Source organism: Triturus cristatus, chromosome 3_1 (genome assembly GCF_964204655.1).
Source record: "Triturus cristatus chromosome 3_1, aTriCri1.1, whole genome shotgun sequence".
In the NCBI taxonomy this organism is placed as follows: domain Eukaryota; kingdom Metazoa; phylum Chordata; class Amphibia; order Caudata; family Salamandridae; genus Triturus; species Triturus cristatus.
In genome coordinates, this window is record NC_140583.1 from 1,063,422,651 (window position 1) to 1,063,444,073 (window position 21,423).

The 21,423-nt window shown below is 43.5% G+C and overlaps 1 protein-coding gene across 7 annotated transcripts in view; it reads right to left on the minus strand.

Moving 5' to 3' along the window:
* Positions 1 to 21,423, minus strand: part of SLC37A4 (solute carrier family 37 member 4) — a 120,884-nt gene that overhangs the window by 6,014 nt on the left and 93,447 nt on the right. For all 7 annotated transcript variants that reach the window (XM_085645890.1, XM_085645892.1, XM_085645893.1 and 4 more), the window contains exons 5-6: positions 15,408 to 15,566; positions 13,827 to 13,912 (exon numbers count right to left, since the gene is read on the minus strand). In XM_085645890.1, coding sequence (XP_085502016.1) covers positions 13,827 to 13,912; positions 15,408 to 15,566 — 245 coding nt within the window. The remainder of the gene's footprint in view (positions 1 to 13,826; positions 13,913 to 15,407; positions 15,567 to 21,423) is intronic.

The window sequence follows — 21,423 nt, forward strand, 5'->3', positions numbered from 1 at the left end:
TAGAACCGACCCTCTGAGCTTATGTAGCAAAGTATGTCACTGTGTTTTCATGGCTCCATGAAACACTGCAGAGTTGCATGGGTTTGTCATCTCTCAGAGGTACCATATTGCAGATGGACAAGGACTTGCTACTTTGTCCTTAACTGCACACTTTAAGATAGGTTGCTAACCCCAATTCACATGGCATTCATGCTTTGAAGAAAGACCAGATTCGGGCAAAAACTGTAGAACAAGCTCATATGATTGGCTATCAACACTATTCATTGTGTCCTGCTCAAGTTCAGCAGTTCTAGAAAGTTGTTATGACAAAAACAGGCACTTGTGTAATGGAAGTGATCTTTATTCGCAGAAATCATCAGCATCACCAAAGCAGTGCAAAGGTGACAGCTGCCGGAGTCAAGTTACTAGAACACTCCAGTGACGTTGCCATCACAACAAGAAACTTGCTTGGCAATATTCTGCCTGGGTAAACACTATAGTCGTAAACATAAGTCACCCTAAAAAGAACACATCATAGCCTGTTTGCTTCATTTTGGAACTTGCAGTGTTTATGGTGAAGCAGATATACACCTCTTAATCAGTCATAATTCCCTTTCAACTTTAATTGTTGTAGGACATTTTTTTCAATACCATTGGTATTTATTATTATTCTTTTGTTTACAAAAGAATAGACACATAACAAACAAAGCTAGCCAGACATTATAGGACAATGGTACCCTTGCTTCTGTCCCACTAAACATTTGGTTATGTAGTTTCACAACATAAAACACCCCTCAGGCCATGTTTTGTTTGTAAACAGAAATGTATTGGTTTATAACACTTACACACCCAGTAATGAGCCACACAACCAACTCTCCTGAATTGTCTCCTTACAATTCTTATTTCCAATAATTAATACATTTGACCCCATATGTCTCACTGGCCCCGCATCACTTATCAGAGCATCATCGATAGCATTGTCTCATTCCAAAACTTTTAGATAGCGTAAACAGTCTATGTTGAACATATTCTAGCAGCGCCATTCCTTTAGATCCCACCTTCCCCCTGTGCCCCCACACTCCTGGGGATGTCATCGCAGAAAGAGGGGCTGGCTCCTTCATACAATCAACCAAATTCCCCCATGCTCGTGCAACCTCAGGCGAATCACACCCACACTTGGCCTCATGAAACAGCACACCACTCTCATAGCATGCCATCCTTTCGAGCTCTTTGTGCCAAGCCTCTACCTTGGGCCCCCTGGTTGCTTTCCAGTTTCGGGTAATTTCCCGTTTTTCCAAAATCAATGCCTGGTCCATAAACCTGCTCATGACCTTATTTTTAGCCGAGTGTGGGAACCAACTCAGTAAGCAGAGCCCCGGTGAGCAAGGGACTCCCGCTGGTAAATATCAGCCATACAGAATGTGGCCCTTCCCAATACTCCACCAGGAAAGGGCAGGTCCACACCATATGATATATTCTATTCTTGCCCCCGCTGCCCCGTATCTAGGGCATGTGGCTCTTGCTGTATGACAGAATCTATTCCCTCTGTCTGGGGTAAGGTACGCCCTGTGAAGGACATCAAAGTTTATTAATTTAAATCCGATGTTTCTAGAGACTTCCAGGATTTATTCCAATATTTTCACCCAATCTCCCTCAGGGATCGAACCTCCAAATTGTCAACCCTACACTACAAGATGTTCCAATGCATCACCCCTGAGAGCTCTATAAAAGCAGGAAACTGCTTTATAAGTGCTGGAGGTCGTACATATTAATTGACAGCTCTGATGTGTGGGTGGCTCTGCCAGTCCCGAACTCCAGTGCTTGCTAACTGCCGCCGTCACCAATCTGTGAAGCGAAAGTATCCCTGTGCAATTTTGGAGCAACACATCTGCACAGAACAGATATCCCCCACCGGGGTTAAGCCAGCAGCTATGCACTTGAGTAGTCCCTGGCAGTTCCCCATCCCCCTCCCCCCATCTGCCCCTAAAGGGGCAGCCCCTCTAGTATCCGTAAGGGAAAATAGGGGAGTACGGAAACCGCGTGTGTGTTTTTCGGCAAACATCTCAGCCAGCACTGTTTAATTATCTGAAGCCTACCAGAACCTCCTGAAGAGGCCGCCAGAGGAAAGGAAGCAGTTGGAATAGCTGATGAAGCCCGGGAACAAAGGGCCCCATCTCTCGTCCTGGGTCCTGCCTACTATGCATCCACTGGGTAAAGCACTGTGTAATGAAGAGACATCTGCACGCTTTGTTGACGGTAAGGTAATTTATTCTTTGGGAGAATAGATAAACACGTCTAACAAATAAGCCTGGGTCAAACTGTCTCCTCTAGAATCCCGAGCACGACAGGTGTTCCAGATTCCAGAAGGTCTAGCGAGACACCACACATTCCCCTCCGTTGGCAAAACAAAAGAAAAGCATTAAAGAAATAACATAAGTAAATGAATAAGAACATGTGTGCTCTAAACTTTAAATACCACACAAATGTTACACATAAGTGAATAAACAAATTTACAATATACATGAATAAATAACTATGATATGAAATACAGAAAACCATCACTTGCTTACATAATAATCCTTATACCAAACAGGGCATTGCCGAGATCTTTGTACATGGCGGTTACTCAGAATTCCGTCTTTTGAAGAAATAGACTTTCTCCAATTTGTTTTGTTGTAAGAAATTTTAGGTGATGATAAATCGGTAGAAACAGAAACCTTTCTATCAGGCCACAACCACTGAGGAATCTTCACCACCTTGGAAAAACTCCAAATGTTTCCATCAGATAATTCAACCACCTGACGACCAACACGAACCACTTTCAAAGGATGAGAAAAGCGAGATACTCCAGATTTAACAAATCTACCTTTCTTCACCTGAACCCAGTCATTGACTTTAACAGGAGAAGTGACAACTTTATCAAGACAACCTTGAACTGATACCACCCTGTCGTCCTTATTGATAAATATATCGCTCATCAATGCGTGACTCAAATTAGATATACACTTCCTTCCCCTCATCTTCCCAAAAGGCGAAAGATCACCAATACTCCTAGGAGTATTCCTGTAACTCCAAAGAACTTCACTAATAGCTGGACTACAATTCTTGCCATTGGAAATAGCTAATTGTAAACCTTCCTTCTACAATCCCATTACTCTGAGGATAATAGACAGAAGAACGTTTGTGGATGATGCCATGACTATCGAGAAAACTTTTCATTTCGGTAGAAGTCAACTGTACCCATTTATCAGTTATAAGAGATTCGGGGAAACTCTCTCTTTCAAACACCTCATTTAAAAACTGAATAACCACTTTCGAGGTAATATGAGGAACAATTTTAACCTCAGGCCACTGAGATAATTGATCAATGAGTTTAATGGCGTACACAGGATTCAGACCTTAACATATGGAACCTGCAATATCTAAAGAAACACATTCCCACACACGAGAGGGTCTGGAAACAGGAAGATGATCAAAGGAAACAGTTTTCTGAGATTTGTCACGGATACAACATTCTATGCAGTCTCTGACCTTACGTTCAATAGCTTTGTCCATGGCTGGCCACCAAAATTCACTTCTAATTCTGCGTTTCATGCTTGTCTGACAAGGATGGCCCTCATGAGCCATATCCAAGATGGTTTGTTGCAAATCAGTGGGTACAACAAGCTGTAAGCTTCTCATTAATATATCGTCCTTTAAAGACAACTCATGAGAAATTTGAAAGAAGGGACGAAGACATTCCGGCATATCCGCCTTCTTTGGCCATGAAGATTTGATGTGCTCAATAACTTTCTTAAGTACAACGTCATTTTCACATGTAAGTTTCCATTCCTTCTCTTGTATACATCCATTGGATACTTCACAAATGGAAATCACATTTTCTAAATAGTTATCTTCTTCTACAACATTGTCATCAACTACAGGTAACCTTGATAGACAATTTGCCAGAATATTTCTTACACCAGGAATATACTCAACTTTAAAATGAAAGTCCTGTAGTTTATATTGCCATCTAGCAATTCTTGAAGTGGCTCGACGACAACCTTTTGTTGTAAAAAGGTCCACCAAAGGAGGTTGATCAGATCTGACTTTGAATACAGTGCCATACACATACTTACGAAAATACTCAATACCCCACCAACAAGCATGAGTTTCTTTTTCTAATGTCGAATACTTGCATTCTGCACCCTTCAATGGTCTAGAAGCAAAACCAATGGTCTAGATGCAAAACCAATGGTGACCAAATGACCATCCTGATTTTGCATCAAAACCGCGCCTAAACCAACATTACTTGCATTACAAGTATTGTAATTATTGAATCATGCGCAGTGTTAAACGTGGCTAAAGCCGGTGCAGAAGCAATATGCTTTTTCAGTTGCCTGAATTCATTTACGCAATTGTCATCCCACAAAAATGAGACTTTTTTTTTTTAATAGGTTTCTCATATGGACAGTTTTGTCAGCAAATAATGGTATCAATTTCGCATAGCATTCAGCAAGTCCTAAAAAGGATCTGAGTTGGTCTTTGTTTTGGGGATTAGGAGCGTGTTCAATGGCTCTGATTAAATTTTGCTTGGGGGAAACACCATGTTTGTCAATTGAATGACCTAGGTAATCAACTGATGATACACCAAATTTACATTTGTCTTCAGTCAAAGTTAAACCATTGTCTTGTAGTATGCACAAAACTTTATGTAGAGTGTCAGTATGTTCACTAGAATTAGAGGCAAAAATCAAAATATCATCTTGAAAATAAAGTACATTATCGATGTTTTTAAATAACTTGTGCATTAGCCTTTGAAAGACAGAGGATGCGGAAATTAAACCAAAAGGCATTCTCTTGTATCTAAAGGCCCCCTCAGATGTGATGAAAGAAGTAAGATGTTTGCTCTCCTCGTGAAGAGCTATCTGATGGTAAGTGTTAGATAAATCAAGAGTAGAAAATATTGAGGCACCTTTAAGTTTTGTGAACATCTCACCTATATTTGGTAGGGGATGTCTGTCAACCTATAAACTATTATTCAGATCTCTCACGTCAACACATAATCTGACTTTGCCATTGGGTTTGTGTGCGACTACAACCGGACTTAACCATTCTGATGATTCTATTTCCTCAATAACATCGAGATCACACAGTCTTTTAAGTTCATTCTTAACTGCTTCTCTTAAATGTAAAGGAACATTCCTAACCTTGTGAACTTTTGGTACAGCGTCATGTTTTAGAATGATTTTGTGTACGAAATGTTTTAGAAGTCCTAGTTTTGTAGATGAAAATACACTTGGAAATCTTTTTTCCCACTCAGATGCAGGATCAATATCAATATGAAAAATCAAATCCGAATATCCAAGAACTTGATCGGGATGATTAGGGTCTAAAGTGATCATTAGATCCCTTTGTTGAGACCATCCCAGAAGGCATTAGCCTTCTTTTGCAACATAAATTATGGAGGAAATGGTTTTACCTTTGAAGTTAAGAGTAGATGTGAAAAACCCAAGTACATCAATAGGTTTCCTACCATACCCCACCAATTTAATGTCCGGAGGTGATAGACACACATCAAGAAATTCTTTTAACCATTCGTCTCCAATGAGTGTGTGTCTGGCACCGGAGTCAGCCATGACCCTCACATTCCTAATAGCAATAGTGCAAAACAGAGCATCCTTCATATTTCTATTAACTTCATAAACAGCTCAAAGAAATTCATCATTGATGTCATTTTTCACTTCTTTCACATTCTCATCATTATGACTTTTTTGCTCGAAATTTCTATTTTTTAGCCTGTTCTTATTTCTACACATCCTTGTATAATGACCTTTCAATTTACAATATCTGCACACTTGACCAATAGCAGGACACCTTTTGTTGTTGGCCAAGTGACCAGGAATACCACATTTAAAACAAATGTACTTTTTTTTTGTCTTGAATGGCCTGAGTTTTAAATTTCACTTTACTAGACGTGGCTTCCTCAGGATTAGATTTTTTAACTGTATTAACTTCTGATGCTTTTTGCTCAGCAAGTTCTTTTAATCCTAATTCCATATCTTCAAAACGATGAGCAATGTCAAGAGCTTTGTCTAAAGTTAAGTCTTCTGCTGCAAGTAGTTTCTCCTGAATTCTGACGTTGGCAACTTTGTGTACCATTTGGTCCCGAATCATTTGATAATGGAAAGTAGTATAATTACATTTCGATGCCAATATTCTTAAATCATTTACAAACGTATCTACAGATTCATTGACCAGTTGACCTCTGCTGAGAAACTTATGGCGTGACACTACTTCGTTAACTTTTTTTTATATAACGTTTATCCATTTTTTTTATGGCTTCTTCAAACACATCAGTATCATCATCGGAAGAAGATATGTGATTCGTACCCAGCGTACCCATCATGTCTGATGGAGTCCCCCTAGAATATGTCAAATTATTTGACTATCTAGGCATTAGAATTTCTGACACTCTAAGCTGGAGACCCCATATTCACAAAATGCTGCTTAATTTCAAACGAGCCACGGGGGTAATTGCTAAAGAACATCGCTCCACGAGGAGCAAGCCAATCACTCCCGCACTAGTGATCTATCAGGCCAAAGCAGTAGGTTCGGCCCTATATGGAGCCGAACTTTGGGGTTTTGACAACTTAGAAGAAATCACTCTGTCTGAGAACAAATTTCTGAGAGAACTAGTTTCAATGCCAAGGGGTACCCCTCTGAAACCTCTTTTCAGTGATTTGGGTAGGCGCTCGTTTAAAGACATTGCAAGGCTACGCCCTCTGCTATTTTGGGCCCGCCTATGGCGCACCCCGGAGCTAGCCAAATACACTGAGGGCCTGAGAGAAATCATGAATATTGCAGGCTCCCACAAAATAAGCTGGCTTCGTAATATCAAAAAATCCCTTATCCAGCTTGGACTAAATGATGCTTGGGAGCATGGAGCCCCCGTGAGTAAGGTGGATCTCAAAAGAGCATATTGGGCCTGGATTGATAATCAGGATCTTGGGAATCCCAATCTAGGTAGGTTAACAGAAGCTTTTTACACCTACAAACAGTTTGTTAGCTTTGAGCCTTACCTTGAGTTCATACAAAAACCCAGGGATAGATCATTGTATCTTCAATTCAGACTCGAGATTCTCCCTACTCGTGAATTCACCAGCAAATGGAAGCCTCCCCACCAGACCCCCGATACTTGCCCGACATGTACAGAAAAAGTAGAAAGCATAGCCCACATTATGTTTGAATGCCCAGCGTACAGAAACCCGAGAAAAAGATGGCTAGGCCCTGCTTGCCGTCTCCTGGGCATTTCGAACTATCGTGTCGCCTTACGTATTCTTCGCTCTGACACAAGTTTGGTGCCAGTCTATGCCGTGGCCAAATTTCTGGGCTGGTCCTGGACTAGTAGAAGCAAATTTAATAGCTCCACTAGTTGATCTAGCAAATCGCTTTTTTTTATATGTCTTTTTAACTGTATTTTAAATCAATTTTAAAAATATTTCAGTGTGTTTCTTTTTAACCCAGTCATCAAGCTTTCATTATGATTTGCTGTAAAAATTGTTCCCTTGATGAACTTCTATTTTTACTATGCCTGTATTGCTTTTATGATAATTCTTATTGAAATAAAGCTTTTTGACTGACTGACTGACTGATTCGTACTAGGTGGTAGAGGACTTAAAATATGTTTTCCCTCAGCACCAAGACAGTGTTTTAAAATGGCAAGTTTTCTTTTATCAGTGTTGTCTTCACCACCTATGGCTTCAATGTAGGCTTCAAAACCTTTTTTCCAGCGTTTCCATTCTAACACGGGTTCACCAGGAGATGGTAGGAATGGAGAAGGGGCATTGAAACCTTCCATTGAACAGCAAAGCAAATTTGGTAAAACAAAAAAAAAAGAACTAGAAAGTAATGATTATTTTTGCAATAAATAATAATTAGAAGTCAATGTTTTAATTCCCTCTTTTTTTTTTTGGAACTGTGCACATCAGCGATATTTCAAATGGGTGTGTGCAGAAATTCCAAGTTTAGTTGAATAGGTATTTGTAAATAAACTGTGCACATCAGCGATATGCAGCTTGCAGTGTGCTTTAAACGTTGATGTTAAATAACGAGTTCACAAATAGACTGTGTATACACTTGTTGAATAGAATAAATTGCTGTGCGCATCAGCGATGCGCAGCTCATTTAAGCGCTCCAATTATTTTAAGTACAAACGTGGCAAGAAACGTGGTGTTATCCAGCTCGTGCGATTAAAGGGTCAGTTTCACCGACCTAGCGTAGAACTTAACACAACAATACTTTTTTTTCTCCCTTAAAATGGCCGCCACGTTGCGTAATATTATCCCAAAGTATGGCCCCCAACACGTTCCTCCGTAATGACGTCACAGCGCCTGCGCCTTAGACAAAGAAGCGCTGAAATGGACAAACCTTGAAAATTGTTCAGAAGTCTCACCGGATGATGGCCGGAAATCTGATTTTCGGCAAATACCTTGGCAGACGCTGGGCAAGTACGCGAACACCATACAGGGATTACAGGAGATGAAAAAGATGACAGTTGCTTGATCCGCTCACCGCAGGACTCCAGGCTCACTTCACTGATTTTTCCGATCGTCGCCAGTGTAATGAAGCAACATATCCACGCTTTGTTGACGGTAAGGTAATTTATTCTTCGGGAGAATAGATAAACACGTCTAACAAATAAGCCTGGGTCAAACTGTCTTCTCTGGAATCCCGAGCACGACAAGTGTTCCAGATTCCAGAAGGTCTAGAGAGACACCACACACTGCATCTGTGCTGCCAAAAAGTAAGCTCTAAGGTCTGGAACTGCTAACCCTCCATCCGCAACAGGGCATTGTAACTTAGCCTGTGCCACTCTTTGTTGGCGCGATCCGCAGATAAAAAAAATTAGGAGCGAATTTAACTCCCAAAATACATTGCGAGGCACCAGGCAGGACTGTCACAAAAAAAAGACAGAAGTCTGGGAAGTGCCACCATTTAATGATTGCAACTCGGCCAGCTACCGAGACAGGCAGCGTCATCCAGAAAGCTACACTAGTCCAGACAGCCCCTTACCCCCAAATTCTCGTCTAACAGGTCTCTAGTATCGTGGTATATCTTTACCCCCAGATATTGCAAGGAGGTGGGCTCCCACACCAATGCCCCCGGGCAGATGTAAGTCCGCACCCACAGGGAAGAGCCTAGACTTCAGCCAATTAACGCCCAAGCCAGATTGTGCTAAAAAACGATCCAGTAATCTCATTTTCCCGCCAACTCCGTATCGGCATCATGTAGGAACAATAGCAGATTGTCAGCATATAAAGTGGTGTGATCAGTGGTCGAAGTGGGGAAAGAAATGTAGGGGAACTGTGGGTGGAGAATCGGAGGGCAGGAATAACCCGAGGATGGGGTCAGTGGGCGGAGTTAGAGGTGTGGCCAGGATGTGTAAAACATCCCAAACTTTAGTATTTGTTTGGCATTTCACTGACCAGTTACAGCTTATTATGTTATTTAATTCAACAAATGGATACACATGATTATTTAACGATTAATATGAGTTGTTGACACTAAAATAAATTCACAACGTGGGATATGTTTCTAATCACAGAATGTCCCAAATATGCTAAAAAGTGGAAGCACAAGCCGTTTGTTTCCGAGCCATAGAGTTTCTGTCGTCAGCAATATACACAGAGACAATCAATTTTATGTGTGTAAATCACTGTATAGGAAATGTTACATAAGACAAAAGGCTACAAGGTGTAGGAGTCACATAACAACCATACTAGTAGGCCGTATAGTTTAATAGTGATTGATCTGGAGAAACACAAACTCAGAATTTAAAACTTAATACCATGTTTGGGGGTTCTCTTTAATAATAATAATTGATTTCTATCCAAATGAACACTTTTTGCTACATTAGGATAATCAAAGGCTTAGGAAACAAGCATTTGCAATGCAATAGGTCTCGCATTGTTAAAGTTTGAGCCATTGGCATTGCTAATATTAATGTAACGCCAATAACCCGTACTTTCAGTAATGTGAGAGCTATAACATTGCAAAGCCGTCGCGTCACTCGCGCTTTAGCGTTAAACCTCTTAAGCAAAAGTGCGGGTGCTGAGATTGCTTAAAAGGAAAAGAAATAGAAGAAAACGCTTTTACGTGATGTCGCCACTCCAAGTTTCCAGATTCCTCCTGCGTGAGCGTCAGCAGGTGGAGTGAATTAAAAAACGCATCCACCTTGTGTAAAGAGTGGGCAGGAGCACTTGTATAAAGGAGGCATTATACTCCCTAAAGTTATCGTTAATATCCTGTCTATAAAGCCTCTCCCCGTTCTGTCTCTAACTCTATAATCATGGAGCCTCTCTTAGTTGGGTTAGCCAGCCAAGCTAGCAGTGACCTGTACTTGTCGCATTCTGCATGCGCTCTGTCATATACTCTCAGTGATAAAAATACCGGAGTTTCTCTATCTGGACTGCCAGGAGCTCTTTAGACTCTAGCTGCGTTTGCTGCAGCTCTGGGTTTCCAGGTTGCCTTTGTTCTACATCCTTCAGCTCTGCCACTCGGGTCTCCATCTCCCGTAGCAGCTTTCGCCAAACCCTCACTGCCTCGGTTGGAAATCTCCCTCGGATCACCACCTTGAAGGTGTCCCATTCGAGTTGTGGCGGGACGCCGTATCCCTGTTAATCTCAAAATACTATCTGATACTTTCCCCAATCAACAGTAGAGTGGCATGGAGTGGAGTGCTACTGCACACTATGCCACTGCACTGTACTCTGCATCACTCCACTGTACTCTACTCCGCGCAACTCTGCTCTATGTAACTGCACTTTACGCCACTCTATTCTAGTCTGCACCACTGCCATGACACTCCAATCTACCACACTCCACATATTAACACTCTACTGTACGTCACTCTACTGTACGCCACTCTACTCATCGCTGCTCCACAATACTGGATTCCACTTTGCTCTGCACTCTATAATACTGCATCCGACACCACGTTCCTCTACTCTGTCCCACTCTACTCTATGCCATTGCACGCCACACAACTGCAATTTACTATGCACCACTCAATTCTATGCCACTGCACTCAATGCCACTGTACTCTATGCCACTCTGCACCACTCCACAAAACTGTACGCCATGCTGCTCCACAATTAGTACCACAGTACTATTAAAATTGGGGAGAGGAGTTGGCCTAACGGCTAGGGCGATCGAACTCTAAGCTGGGTAACTGGGTTCGAGTCTCGGCAATGACGCTGAACATCCTGTGATTCTGGGCAAATCACTTATTCTCCCAGTGCCTAACAAAATTGAATGTGTCCTCATGTAACGCAACTGGTGCTATGTAAAGCGCTCTGATACCCGATACCTTCGGGTCAAGTTCACGCAATATAAAACTCCGTAAAATAAAAAAATTATGAAAAAATTAAAATGTAAAGAAAAAACTGTATATAAAATAATTCATACCAAAGTACAAAACATTATATGATAAAAAAAACTATTCTTCCCCCCAAAAACATTACAAATTCAGTTAAAAAAAAGTTTGAAGAGAAGTTATAGCTAGGAAAAAATAATTATTTATTTGTTTACAAAACAAACTTAAACTACACAAACATTAGAATTCTAAAGTTATAGTTATACCTTGAAGCTATAATTTGCCCACCACCCAAAATGTAATGTAACTGGAGCACCTCCATAAATAGTCTTGTTTACTTGCTACGCAGACTAAATAAACTCGAACTATAAGCATATCCACAACACTGGTAGTTCGATCCTGGCCCTGAGATTGAATTGTACTATCTATGATATTTGTGTACTTTCACAGTTGTTTTCTTTGGTCAACTAAATTGAATTTGAGACAATAAACATTTTTCTCAAATCAAGTGCACTTAAACTGGTAATAAGGAATTAAACATGTGAGCCGTAGTAATAAATGAGCGAAACTGTGTTTATTGGTAGGCTTGTTGGCCATAACACGCTGGTTTCACGTTTATTTTTACTGCCAAGACATATATATATATATATATATATATATATATATATATATATATATATATATATTTTTTTTTTTTCTTTCTAATAACAGTTTGTTAGACCCCCTTGGTAAACAAATGTCAAAAATCCATAACTTTAAAAGCCAGTATCAAACACTGGCAAAACCAACTGGTTGACACTTTGCCAACCCCTGTTTGCTTTGGCACACTTTATGGCAAAAGCCATTCAAAGATGGCCGTCTGTGTGTGGGCAAGCATGTGCATGCAGCAGCTGCAATCTTGGAATGGTTTTTGTCATAAAGTATGACAGAAATCATTCCAAGATTGCCACCCATACGCATCAGCAGATGCAAAGTGTTGGACAGGGAACCATGGAGAGAGAGAGAAAGTATAGACAGTGACTTGAGTGACAAGCATTAAAGGGAACCAGTAGCGTGGGGTCTAACATGAGGAGTAAGATGGTGGGGTGAAGGAAGAGGAATGGGGGAGAGCACAGGTGTTCTGCTTTGAGCTGTGGAGTCAAGAGCAAGGAAGAATTAGACAAATCAGTCCCTCAGGCACCACAATAGAAGCCCACCACAACAGATGAAAGGACACACAAACACCTTCAATTTCATTTGGTGATAGAGCCAATAGGCCCGTGGCCTAATCTTTGATGTGATTGACAATGTTTAAGTCAATGACTGAATGAGTCAGTTCGAAATAAGCAAATGTTTGTAGTGGGCTGACTTAAAGCCCGCTCTAAGTACATTGGTAACAACCGGTATTTTGACAATAGACATGTAAAACAACACCTAAAAAATGTGTATGCAACCTGGGTGTCTGTACTGACTACCTGCGTGCCTTTGAGCTCCAGAAAGCTGTGGCTAAATAGTCTGCACCCTCAGATGCTTATCTACTCAACTCCTCTTTGGTGTTGCCCATGGTTTTTTGTTTAAGTTCAGTTATTGTAATTCAATCTACATGTGTTTTCCAAGAAAGGAGATCCAGGATAGGCATTTAGTTAAAAACAGACCGGGTGTGCTTGGGCATGGCGGGGGCGGGACAGGGTGGGGGTTCTGAAAGTTGCATGCAGAGTGCTCTGCGTCTGTAGCATCAGCATGTATGGGGGTGCCGACAGTTGCCCATCGGATGTCTTCTACAGGATCAGCCCTGCTTTGGGGGGGTGAGATGGGCTAAAGGTTGCCTGTTGGGCACTCTGCTTCTACAGAAGATGCCGACGCGAGCACAGGGAGAGGTAGGGGGACTGAAATGTGTCCATCGGATGCTCTGCTTCTCCAACAGTGGCCTAGGAAGGAGTAGGGGCTGAAAGTTGCCAACTAGGCACCCTGCCTCTGAAGCAGCAGCTGGCGTGAGCATTGCAAGAGGTGGGCTACTAAAATTGGGGTAGGTGAAGGGCGAAAGAGAAGGTGGAAAAGAAAAGATGATGGCGAGATGGGGATCACAAGATTGGGATTGAGGAGGGAACAAGGTTGATTCTACTTCTCAAAGTAATGAGGCAATGCAACTGTCCTGAAATGAAACTGATTCGATGGACAGCCCATGCAAAAAAGGCAAAACCAGAAAATTACATGAAAAGTGGTCTGACCGAAAGTCCACTTTCTCTGCATGACTGCTTAGATGTATACACTGTATAAAGGATAAGTAACATGAAGTTTAAAACAAAGCTAAAGTGGTCTATAGGCAAGACCGAAACAAGAGTGTGTGTCTGTGTGGTCCAGCACTGGTGCTAGTAAATCATCTTCAGATCAATTTTTGACTGTAACTTTTCTGTGAATAACAATTCAAAATATAAGCAGTTGGGGCAAACAATATTGTGCAAACCCGGATTGAAGTTCCCCAGGTGACAAAATATCCAGAAAACGTACTTACCCGTGCCACTGCCCTGTCTGAGAGGAACCCAGCTGCAATGCTGCCCACAAGACCACCGACCTCCAGGGCACTCATGTAAGAACTGCCTGGGATAGAAAGGGAAGTGTGTTACTGTGGGATGATACAGGAGCGGTATCTTACCATGCTTTATTCAAGAAAGGGGTACACGAGGCATGCACCAGCAGTATTAGTATTATGTAGAACACAAGTGCTAATTAACAATAAAAAGTCAAGATTGCAACAAACTTCAGGTATGAAGTAAAGTGGAAAGTAGCCATAGCACCATGAATATGTCTGAGGAAAGGAAAGTGGGATTCTACACGTATTCCATTTTGTGTCCCCATTCTAAGTTCCTCCCCAGATAGCCTTTTGGTAGAATGTTATCACCTAAGTAATAACTGCATCTGTTGTAATTTTTTGTAATACACTGGATTGTGCAGAAGGATTCGAACGTGTGGGTTCAGTGTAGCATATTTATTCTATACGAGTCCTAGAAGGTTGAAGAAAGGATGACAACATGTTGGTAAAATAAGTATTGTTAACATACAGGCGTGGGCTGTTCGACGCAGGCCTGGCAAGCTGCTGAGGAGTGGATTTCTGGTAGGAGGGTGGAGCATCAGGCAGTTTCTGAAAGTAGGTTGGACTTTGCCTCAGAAGATCTTTATTTTAAAGGAGATAACGCACTGCCTCTTTAATATAGAGGTTTTAAATCTGGTTTAGAATGTTTGTTTCTTCACAATGAGGCACAAATTGAATACTTCATTTGGTAGTCTTCATTTTGTGACATGAAGTTCAGATCTTGGGTATTTCCAGACAACACACAACTCTTGGGTACTTCTAAACTCCCCAAGATCTTGAGTCCTAACAGACCGCCACTCATAGTTGAGATTCTGCAGGACTCCACTCAGATGTCACAGGCAACTTATGTCCTACCAAACTATTGAGCGGGTGAGCTCTATAACTCTCCTCTTGTCTACTGGGATCTTCCAGTCCCCACTTGGACCTAGTATTATCCCTGGCTCCACTCAGATGATCAGTTGTACCAAACACAATCCACATTATGGGTTCTTCAGTACCTACTTGGAGCTTGTATTGTTCCACGCTCCTCTCAGATGCTGTGCTGGACCCGCGTTCTGATTTTTTTTGTGTATACATCAGTCTCCGGTCACTGAAAGTCAATCTCGGTGGATACCCTCTCTTAAAAGCTTGCCTCTGTGCATACATCCCAATAGCAAGTCCCAGTTGGCATCTGTGAAGGGTGAGTGACTGTGAGCACCTTCAAAGTGACAGCCTTTGAGCATATCTTGGAGCCAGTCTTCTAAGTACCTTCAAAGTGCCAGTCCTTGAGGATATCTTGAAAGAACTCATCACAGTCAGTCCTTGTAAAGGCCTCATTGGTGAATACACTGAGAACAATACACGTATGACCCCTGCCCCATTAACATTGACCACCGGATGTGTGTGTGAAAGCAAGAAAGACAGAGAAAAGAGGAGATGGAGGCAGCTATTATAAAAAACAGAAAGGTGGAGTTTAAGGAACCAAATGAGAGTAAGCGCCACCCTCCCACCTCACCATCTCACCCATGAGCGCAGACTGTTCTTTGTCCTGTATCAGGAAGAGCTGCCCCCAGTCTGTGCAGCACGTCTTTGCCCCGAAGACCACCAGGTAGCCCCAACAGAGCAGCCATAGATACGGTGACAGCAAGAATTCTTTCAGTGTGCTCTGGTCACCTGAAGAGTCTGCAGGGGGAGAAGGTAAGTAATGAAAGTCATTCTCACTGTGCACATTTATTGATCCATTATCGCTAACCACACACTCACAATGATTAACTTATGCAACAAAAGCCACCACTTTAAACACAAAACACACGTGTATTTGTTGCTCTACCCAAGCTACTGAAACCTGCGTCAGAAGCCAAAAGGTTGAACGAGTACACATGTTAAAACTCACTTATGATGGAATGGGTACGGCAACCTACCAATAGTAACTCAGCTCAATGTACCAGTCAGCACACAAGCAAAAGATTACCAGCCCCAGCACCTTAATCTAAACATAGATACATGGTGCCCAAAGTGCTCAGAATGATTCTTGCCAGACTAAAAAAAAATATACTTTATTTTTTAAGCAAATCCACTGTATAGGCCCATTATGAGATTTGCTCTGGGGGACGATGCATTGCTCAGTGTTTTACAGACTGTTTTATAAGTGTGAGGGTTTCTGTCGTTTGGATAGACCAACAGTAGTTGTAGCCCACTGTAGGAAAAATCATGCTTTCCATGTGTGCCATTGGATTTTTTTTTTACATTTATGTACCTGGGCTGCTGATGTTTCTGATCAGTGACTAAACATAGTAACATCTTTGGCTCAACAAATTGGTATATTTGACTTTTCTGTGAGTTGCCGTGGAAATGCACATACTGCACAGGTGGAATGAAAGTACAATACTGCATGTTGGAAGTGATCGCCACCCAAATGTGGAGCCAAAACACAGTACACTGACAGGGCAACCATGATGTGGCACTACAAGCCAGGTCTAAGTATAGGTTAGCAAGCCGAGCTCTTTTCCAGGGCCGTTTTTTGGCAGATTTTGGTACAGGGACGATTTTAAAACAGCCCTGTAACAAAACCGGCCCCCAGGGGCCCAAAACCGGCCCCCACCCGTGCGGCGCACCGGGGGATTGCCCGGTGCCCGTTACGGCCAGTCCGGCCCTGAATGACAGAAACAGCAAAATACAAGTTCGGCGGCAGACATAATTTTAGCTTACGTGTTTAAGCCACGCCCTTAGTTACATTGGCCACACCTCTTTATGAGACCCACCAGTTTTTTCATCCCAATTAAACCCCTGGCCTAGACCATACCATAGGTTGTTATTACTGGAAGAGGAAAGTTGCTAATGCTCTGTAGAAGGAGAGGTGAAGTCTTCCCTTGGAAGAGCTTTTTAGTGGTAAACTCCCGGGAGGGAGATCCGTCAGCAGGTTTTGCTGGTTGGACTGCCAGAGAGCGGGCAGTCACAGATCACAGGGAGGTGGGAGGCATACTTGTGGAATTCTGTTTCAGATGCAAGTAGGACCTGGTGCCAAAGGATGCACCATGGTCAGGCCGGACATGTTGAAAGGCGAGTCAAAGTAGGACTATTTATCTTTGGGTGGCATCTTAAAATCACTAAGTCAGCTTAATCTCTGAACCACAAGCATTAGAGGACTGGGTATTTGCAAGCAAATTAATAGATGTAACTATCTGCATCCGAAATATTATGACTTTAAACCATAAGGTGGTGGCCCCAGCAGAGTCCACAAAGGGCCTGGCAGTGTACACATACACCATTAAACTGGACCACCAAGCAAGCTGGGACTTACAGGGCACAAAGAGCGCACCATCAGCATGGACCAACCGGAGCAGCACATGAGTAGGCGAGACATGCTGGAGCTGGGCCTGAAGCTGGTGCAGATTCGAAAGTGAAAGCTGGGTGTGCATAAGAGAGGCAGGGTGCTGGAATGGAGAATGTCTGGCTATGAGGAGCAGAGACGGTGGGTTGAGAAGAGTGCATGCAAGGACAAACAGCAAAAGACAAGAGAATGAGTTGGGACAGGCAGGTGACCGTTAAAGGTTAAATAAAGGATGCTGTCGGTGGAGTGAGGCACTGGTGAAGGGACAGGTGAGGTCAGAGTCGGGAGAGGCTGAGGCGAAGGAAAGGACAAAACAGGGAAAGATTCAGACTGTCTAAACGGGACTTTCCAAGACTCTGATCTGTGACCGGGGGTCCCTTCCAAGGAGTGAGCTTCATGCCGGAAGTGCCTCAGACTAATCAAGTGAGTGATGCCTTCTTCCAACAACTCCCTCCCCCTTCCTACCCCCACTGAGTGCATACCTGCATTTGTGGAGTCAGATTTCCGGGGTCTTGTGTGGTAAAGTAAGACCTAAGCGGAGGTTCTAACAAACTGCACCAACGCTTCTTTTATCAAACTCTGCGCGTGCATCAGCGGGACTGTTGCTCATCATCGCACCAAGGAATGGGATATTCCACATCCGGGAGCCATGAGCACGCGGTGGACCGCAGATAACCAGCGTGGGCACCGAGGACCCCACCATACCCCCTACAGCACGTGGGGTGGTCTTCGAGGCTCTTTGTGCCAAGGATAGCTTCCACGCTTTGTATCCAGCGCTGTTATTGACTGCTAGAGTTACCGGAGCTCAGACAGGTGCCAGGGAAACAAAAGAAAGGAAATCCGCCTTCAAAGGCAGAGGTGGTGGTGCGGAGGATGTTGCTGGGCGTCAGCTGTGGGGCTAGTGCTCTGAAGCGGTGTCTTGTCTCCCCGGGCGCTTCCGTGGGGGCACCGCAGATTGCAGGTGCCCACCAATCACACAACACTACGAATATGCGTAATGTGGGCATCCAAAGGTGTCTTTCTTTCCCCATAATCAGCACACACTAACATTCCATAAGAGGACGAACTCCAATAAAATCCTATCCGAATTCCGTAAAAGTTGACGTAAATACTCCTTTAAGTGAATTGTTTAAACCTTAAAATGCGGAAAAGGGCTTTACAATTTCCCACTGTCCGTTGGTGGGGTTGACACGGGGTGCATGTGGGAGGGGACCCAGGACACTCCCCCTCCTGCCTGACACCGGTGGAGGGACCTGGATGCTGCCCCACCCCCACTCCTCCGAGTCTGGATGCTGGTGGAGCCCCAGTCCCCCCACCTCATCCTCCGCTCCCTTTCCAGGGTTTCTCTCAGTGTGTGAATAAAAAGTCTGAGTGAGAATACAAAAGGAGAAAGTCCTCTACAGACACTTGTGGAACAAGGGTGGAGAGCGGCCACACCAGCAGCCTGTTACTTGCATCGTCAGAACTGCGCACAAAATGCAAGCACCTCGGCTGTCTTCTAAGCATTATAGATTAAATACATTGTGTACATGCAAACACCAAATACAGATTAAGTGCGTGCAATTATTTAACTCCAGCATCATTTAATATAGATCAAACATTAATATACCAAATACCCTCAAATACAATAACCCTTCCTTAAAAAAAACATGCACAAAAGAACACGTTTCCTGCATGTCAAACTCTTGCCAGCCACCCCTGCATACGAGGCAGGGTCCCGTCGGGCTTTTTAAGTGCTCGTGGTTAACGCAGCTTTTAGTTTTGACCCCGGATACCTCTGCAACAACTGAACAAGGAGCCGTACACGTGGGTGAATTTTAAAGAAGGAACAGGTGCGTGGAGAAAATGAGGAGCCCTGCTTGTTGGTGAAATCAGGAGGCTTGCAGTAGCCTGAGGCTGCTGCCCGAAGCTCCAGAGTTTGTGATGGTGAGGCAGCGGGGTGGGTGGTACTCACCTTTCCTCTTGAAGAGCTTGATGAAGGACTCATTGTAAAGCAGCTCGGTGTCGGTGTGGCAGCGCCGGCCGAAGCGTTCGCGGTCCTTGGCGCGGGGGAAGAGATCCCGCAGCGGCAGCTTCCCACCCCTCAGGCGCCGTAGCATGAGGCCCGGCCGGGCCATGCTGAGCGCTGCCTCGATGTGCGAGGACTCGTAGAGCTCCTACGGCCGGCAGTCCATGAGCGCCGGATCTCGTCTTTATGGGGCCATGTGTTTTAACACATGGCCCCATAAAGAAACCTTTTACGCCAGAAGGAAAGCAGGAGAGCCCGTCCAAGTGGGCCGGCCAAAAAAGCCAAAGGGAGGCGACATACAGAGCTCTTTTCCAATGGCTGGCCACCGCTTAGCATAAACGGTGACGCCAGCCAATGGAAAAGAGGGGCGGGTCTTAAAGCCCTTTTCTAAAATCATTAAATCTCGCCGAGCGAGCTGCGCATGTGCGCAGCAACGCTAGCAGAGACCTAAAAAGGAGCACCTTTGGCAAGCAAGGTATCCTGGCTTGTTGGCTCTACTTTTTTTGCACAAATAAAACTAAACCACGTCAGGGTTTAAAAACACAAGGTTTCAAACTTTGTGGATACCTGCCTTCTGTGGCTCCCAGTTTGTAAGTGTGAAGGTTAATAGGGTTAAAAGGAACAGGCACCAGTGTGCCAAACACATTTAGTGAAATCAATCATAACATGAGCTGGTTGACTCCAGTGCAATCTAAAACACTAGAGCCTGTTTTACTGCAGTCAAAGCATTCTTGCTGTTTAGCTGCAATTAATTAACCTACTTCGAGAAATGTCTTAATGTAATAAAATAATTTTTTCCAAAGGCAGCTATTACACTGTGTTCAAATCAATTGCACCAGGAGCTGTATTGCTGCAGTGCAATCAATCACACAGGGAGCAGTGTCAGCAAAGTTCAGGCAGGAAGCTGTTATGCTACAGTGAAGTCAATTACACCAACAGCTGTTTTAGTGCAGTGAAATTTATTACACCAGGAGAGGGTTTACTGCAATTAATTCAACTGCACTGGAAGCTGTTTTAATGAAATTATATCGTTTTCACCCATAAACCTTTTACTGCTGAGAAACCGCTTGTTTCACTGCAGTAAAGTACATCACAGTGGGAGTGGGTTTGCTGTGAAATCAGATTGAAAGTTCTTATTTGAGCTGATCCACAAGCAGGCATTTAATGATTAGAAGCTACTGTCTGCTACCTACACATGGCACGTGTCAAAGCCTGTATTGCCACTAGCCGCGGAAGGTACCTCTTCATAGCAAACAGACCTGCCACTTATTAACCAGTCTCCGTGCGTCGGACAAAGTCCACAGAAATCACAGGTCAGCAAAAAACACAACAGGCCCTCCACAGATGTGGGCGGGCACCACGTCAGCACAGCAGAACTCAAACAGAAGAGAGGTGGGAAATCCAAAACTAGGTAAACTTGCTGTTTGAAATGAGCATCTCCTTTGAGAGGAGGTACAAACATGCATTGCTTTAGGCTTGCCTGTGAATTCGGATCATGTAGGAAGGGAATGGCCGAGACTCGTGCTTTATGCTAGCATCAAATGCCCGCTAAGCCCAGGATGAAATGTACTCAACAGCAAGATACAGATAAGTTATCCACTCGAATCTGGACTTCTACTCTAGTCCAACACACATGCAGATAGCAGTCTCCTGGGTGCCCTTCCCAAACACAAGGACCAGGAGTGTAACACTTCAAACATAAGCGTAGCCAGCAGGAGTAGTCAGATTGTCATATATGTGTGAAGCTGGTTCTGTTACTCACAGGGGCAAGAGTGGTTTGGTTACTCACAAAGAGTATTCAGTTGCTAATATTACATACAGCGAGCAGGGGCGCGCAGCTCGGCACATACATGACTCCAAGGGAACAGGAGTGTGAGGGTGTTTATATGACACATAGCACGAGTTTTGTTAATCAAAAAAGGGCTGGGGTTAGAGGCTGTACTACAACTACACTATTGTGCCTACCCTTACACGAATCATCAAAACATAGGGCCTGATTACAATGGTAGTCGGACCGTAACTGTCCGACTAGTAGTCAGCAGTTCCATCCAACATATTATGATGCAAACGCCCTGTAGGCGGTCGTAAACATGGCTTTCTCCATTGTGGCTTGTGCTGCAGCCTAGAAAAGGCTGCAGCACAAGCTGCAATGGAAAAAGGGATGTTTTAAAACATCCATGCCCCGCGGGACAGGGACCATG